The following is a 6,108-nucleotide window of genomic DNA, read 5'->3' on the forward strand; positions in this document are numbered from 1 at the left end:
ATAGATTCTATCTTATTTTCCTTACCAAAGTTACCGGGATATGTGGGCAGCGTTGGGACTTTGGAACACTCCTAATAACCATTATGAAAAAGAGTGAGTCTAATGAAGAAAAAGAGATGAAAAGGAATGGGAAGACTAAACCATTGAGAAACATGCTTACCGAAACTTATGTGCTCAAGAACTTAGATTTCCTAACCAAAATAAGAATGAGGTTAGGAGACTGAGTAGAAGGCTATGAGAAAGAAAATAACATAAAACAAATGAACTAGAGTTTTGGTTTACCTCAAAGACTTGAAAGACCAATCTACACCACAACCGAAATACTATAGAACCTTACTTCCCAAAGTGATTGATATGCTTATGATGTTTAAGCTTATGATTTCCCCAAACCAGGTGTTTACACTCTCACACTCACTTAGCACTTGCAGCCTCTGAACTTAGAGCAAAAGATGAATAATGGCTGGGTACTAGGTCCTATTTATAGAGTTTAGGAATGAAAGGATCTTGATTTTACTTGAATAAAAATAATAGCTTTTTAGGTGAAAAATATTTGATTAATCGTTCAGCAGAGGCTGAAGACTCGTTCAAAAAGATGCTGGACTTATCAAGAGGTTGAATGGCTGAATGGAAAATGAATTCAAAAGCATTCAAAATATGCTGAAGGACGCGATATATCGTCCCCTGTAGGCGATATATCGCCTGGGCCAGTATGCCCGAGGTTGTCGTGCATCGTCTCGTGTTTTCCGTATCTACGTGCTGCGATATATCGCCCCCTATAGCTGCGATATATCGGCACACGGTGATTAATTAAACACGAAATTACACATTTTTAGCTAAGTTTGAATGGAGTAAACAGCCTTGACTAAGCCCTCAACGTATTCAAAGCTGCTGATTGACCTTATAGCATTCAAACTTTTACCCTTATTAAATTTAATCCTCAAAATACTTAATCCTTAATCATCCATACATAACATGTGCTTAAAATCCTATTGGTCCTTATCTAAACCTTATAGTATAATAAATATTATCCTTAATATCAGTCATATAATCAAACCATAGGTTAACATTAATATTCTTAAACTATAGGTTAAACTTAGAAAATCTACAAGTACTACTATGAGTGTCCAAATAATTCCCGGTCTGAACCAAAAATCCACAGTCATAAAGATAATACTATTTTTACTATAATACCACTATCTAACTAGCTAAGTAAAGTTCTTGGACTCTACATATTATCTATTCTAGTCATATCATATAGTTGACCATAGGTCAATTCAATCTCAATTCTGAGTGGTTAGTATTCTAACTGATTGTATTATTTGAGTTCTTTGACTTGTTCGTTACCAGCTCACCCTACGTACTAGCCCATACTTACATCTTGAGAACTTGGTAGTATAATTGAGTGGGAGTGTTAATCATAGATATGAACATCTATAGCTTCTGATGAAGAAGTGAAACGATGTTTTCCTTTTAGTTTGGTTCAAGGTGTTAAATGATAGAGATCTCATTTCAATAATTAAATTAGTTTACTGAAATATCATTTACAAGGAACTAAGTGTCTTAAGGATAAAATACAATGAGAGGTAAAATGATATTTTAGTCCTATCTCATTGTAGAACGTCTATAGAGGATTGAGTGACAATTATGGTTGTAACAATGGATAATTAATAGCGTATTTATATTTGTTATAGAGCGTTCTATGAATTCAAGAGTGCAATTTCGAGTCTATAGTGGAGTCGCGAGGAATTAATAAGTTAGTAAATTTATTTGTTAGATTTATGATAACTTATTAGAGCTTGATTTCATAGGCCCATGGTCCCCATTGTACCTTGGATAAAATCATCTAGATAGTCTCAATTAATTGATTTAATTATCAATTAGAATTATCAAAGTTGACCAGGTCAATTTTGGATAGTTTCACAGAGTTGTGTAATTTTGAGAAGAAAATAGAAATTATGGCAGATTTATTAATTAAGATAAATTGGTATCTAAATTAATAAATAAGTTTAAATCAAGGTTCAAATTATAAATAATTAATTTGATAAAGGATTTAAATAATTATTTAATTAATTAAATCAATAGAAAATAATACAGGCCTTGATTTTAAGTCCAATGGGTTTATAATCAAATGGGAAATTTCACGGGCCTATAGCCCATGATAATTTCAACCTAGGGCTTTGAAATGGCTATTATTTTATTGATTTTTTAATTAAATTAAATGTCCTAATTGAGTATATAAAAGGAGTGCTTAGAGAGAAGTCAAAACATAACTCACAAGTCAGATTTTCTGATAGTTTTAGATTCTCTCTAAACACAAGTCATTTTCTAAGCCTCTTTGTTATTTTCTCTTCTTCTCTCTATATCTATCTCATGTGTTGAGAATTGCCCACACTAGTCTAGGTGGTTCTAAGGATACATTGGAAGATTGTGAAGAAAATAGAAGATCGGTTCAGTTTCTTGATAATACTCTGCGACAAAGAGGATACAAGAGTTAGAGAAACAAAAGGAATGACTGTTTCATTCCGCTGCGTATAATATAAGTATTATATTAATTGTTTCTCTTTGAATTCAAATTTAGAAACATGTTTTAGGCTATCTCGTATTAATTTTTTTAATATTAGATATACATGAAAATAAATAAAGATCCTGTATAAGCTTTTCCTAACAGTTATCATTACCACGATTATGGTTTAGGTGTTCTCGTAAATCTGGGTGATCCCTTCGATTCCCAGTATTTTTGTGTCCCTGGTCATACATACTGACCGATCTAGTGTCTTCCGAGCCTTCACTGACATGGCTCGCCGCGGGGTTGTTTCGAGATGGATTCCTTGCTGGTTGCCTCGTCTCAACAGTGTGAGACCGAGATATTTGGCTTCCCGTGGGTTGGGCACCTATATGCTCCCTGGCAGTCACCCCATTTCCATGTCTTTGCCCAGCTCACCTTTCTCTATCGCTCAGAGTTGGTTGCGTGTTTCTCCGAGTTGGCGAGGAATACCTTATCGGCGATGGTGGGTTCCTTATGGGTGATGGTGGCTGCCATCAATTACGAGGCCTAGAAGGTCCCGAGTTTGCTCAAACCGGTTCAGGAACGTTCTGTGCATTACCAAGATTTTGGGTCCGAGCCTCCACGGGGGCTCGGTTATTCCCTATCTCGGCTGGTACCTCTGCAGTTGAGTTGGCAGGAGCTCCAACCGGGGTACTTCTCCGGGGCCTTGATGGAGTAGGTTGTTCTGTTGGTGGCGGAGGTTGCTCCGTTCTTCGGGTGGCAGCATTTTTGCGCGGTCGCCCACGAGGCCTGCATGGTGGAACATGAACGTCTCGTGGAGGCGGAACTTGGTCCTCTGGTGGAGTTTATATCCGAATTTAAAATTTACCGTTTGGTTACTCTATTATTTAGTTACTTTAAATTACATAGCTACACAAATAAATTTAAACCAATAAAAAAAACTTTTGATATGGTTTCCTATTTGTAACAGGATATGGATCCACGAACAGTAACATTTTTTACAATAGAAAATGGATAGACAGGAGCTACTACACAGATTATGATGTGGTCGGAATATTAATACCAATAATTTTTTCCTATAAAAATCTTGTGCAAACAATTAGTGTTGCTTTAGATTTGAATAGGAACAATTTTGACATCGATGCCTAATTTCAAATTAAAGAAGGAATCCCACCTATGAAGATCAAAGACAATAATGGAAGCAAATTCTATGAAAAAATTAGAAAGAACAATGATGATGAGACTACTTACCCTCTAATGGTAAATTTTGTAGAAAAGGAAGCAGCTACAATTAATTACACACACTCATTACATTGCATTGGCAGCAGCTCTTCACATGATGGATCCATTGATTCAGACATGGAAATGACTGAAAAGTTTTCTACACGAACAAATATGCACAATCCATGGAAAATTTCATACTTGAACAAGCCGAAGAAGCAGCTGCCACAAGCTGGGAAAATAAAACAAAATTTATTTCTAATCCTAACGTTGATGTGATAGTTGTTGGACAAGTTTTCACGAACAAAGAAACACTAAAAATTGTCATTAGATTTTACTCAATAAGAAAAAATCAACCTTTTAAGGTAAAAAGATCATCATCTCTTGATTACAAATTAGCTTGTGTGGATAACAATTGCAAATTGAGCTTTTTGGCATAAAAACATGACAAAACATAAATGTTTAGGATTAGAAAAATAAAAAATTCACATACATGCTCATTAGACATTACTTCTGGAGATCATCCTCAAACTACAAGCAACTAAGTTAGGAATGTCATAAAAACAAAATTCATAAACCCAAAAAGAAACTACACACCCAATGAAATTGTTGATGACATGGTAGATTATTATAGCGTCTCAATTTCTTATCAAAAAGCTTGGAGAGCTAGAGAAAGCTATAGAGAACGTTAGACGCTGCCCACAAGCTTCATACAGTGAAATACCTTCAATTTTATACATGACGCAAAAATGCAACCTAGGTATTACTTACTTAAAACTACTCTAAATTTCCTATTGCAATTTTTAGCTAAAAAAACTACATAATACTATACACTTTGCTTACTTTTATAACAGAAACAGTAGTAGACCTTGTCACAGATGAAGACAAAAGGTTCAAGTATCTTTTCTTTGCGATAGGGGCTTCAATCAAAGGTTGGCAACATTGTACTCCAATACTTGTCGCTGATGGAACTTTCTTAACAAACCCACATGGAGGAACATTACTAATTGCTAGTGCCCAAAATGCCAATAGACATATATTCCCACTTGCATTTGCTGTTGTAGACTCTGAGAATGATGAATCTTGGGATTGGTTCTTCCACAAATTAAAAGAATCCTATGGTGAAAGACAAGGCCAATGCATCCTTTCATATAGACATGAAAGTATTGCAAAAGCAGCACAAGCATCCTTCCCAAGCCTCATGCATGAGGTATGTTGCTACCACTTGCTGAAAAATATTAAAACAAAACTCAAGAAGAAAGGAGAAGCCCTCAAAAATGCATTTAATGGTGCTTCAAGGGCTTATAATACCACTGATTTTGACAAATACATGGCAGACTTGGACAACATTGATGAAAAAATAAGACCTTACTTGTTCAATGAAGTTGGTGTAGAAAAATGGACAAGGTTGTATAGCAACAACAAGCGATACTCAACAATGACTTCTAACATCGCAAAATCTGTGAATGCAGCAATCAAAGAGATAAGAGAATTATCAATTGCTACATTACTAGAATGTCTTCACTCTTTGGTACAAAAATGGTATTGGGACAACAAGAATTGAGCATTAGCCACATTCACAAAATTAGCAACCATCCCAGAAGAGATGTTATGGACACAAAGGGAGCTGAGCTTAATATATAAGGTAAAATTTGGTTTGGAATGATGACAGCAAAATATACACTCTAATCCCTTATTAAACCTTATAGTTACCTTGAATAATATACATTATGGTTTCTTTTTTATAGTAATGCGCTAAAACCTATTTATTCACCAATTAATGTAGGTTGAAAGAGCAAACCTACTTATATTCACAGTACATAATGTGACAAGATCTTACATACCTGGAGAAACGAACATGCACATGCCAAAAATTCCAATATGATGAAATGCCTTGCTCCCATGCAACAGCTCCATTAACCAAAAGGCATATGTCTTCCTATGACTACTGCTCATACTACTACATAAAAGAAGCTTTTATAGCAGCATATGAAGATACCATATTACCATTAGGTGATGCAAATTCCTGGGATATATCTAATGAGATGAAGCAAATCATTGTTCTACCACCAAAACATAAGAGACCAGCAGGGCGCCCAAAGACACAAAGATACAAATCTGCTCCAGAATCAAAAACAAAAACACAAAATAAATGTGGAAGGTGCAAACAAAAAGGACACAACCGACAAACTTGCAAAAATGAACCAATCCTAAAGAAAAAGAAAAACAAATGAAGGCATGACATGGCTGTTTCATATCTTTTTCTAAAGACAATACTTTTTAATAAAAAAAACCATTCAAATTCTTTTATATTGTTTAGAAACTTTGTAACCAAATATTGGTTTAATCAAATTAGAAACTAATTAGTAACTTCTAAAATA

The 6,108-nt window shown here is 34.9% G+C and overlaps 1 protein-coding gene across 1 annotated transcript; it reads left to right on the top strand.

The window, feature by feature from the left end:
• Nucleotides 1-4,465: 4,465 nt before the first annotated feature.
• Nucleotides 4,466-5,291, top strand: LOC133830775 (uncharacterized). Its single transcript, XM_062260845.1, has 2 exons — nucleotides 4,466-4,487; nucleotides 4,582-5,291. Exons 1-2 carry the CDS (start codon nucleotides 4,466-4,468, stop codon nucleotides 5,289-5,291), a joined length of 732 nt encoding a protein of 243 aa, XP_062116829.1.
• The last annotated feature ends 817 nt before the right edge of the window (nucleotides 5,292-6,108 follow it).

Source organism: Humulus lupulus, chromosome 1 (assembly GCF_963169125.1).
Source record: "Humulus lupulus chromosome 1, drHumLupu1.1, whole genome shotgun sequence".
NCBI lineage: Eukaryota > Viridiplantae > Streptophyta > Magnoliopsida > Rosales > Cannabaceae > Humulus > Humulus lupulus.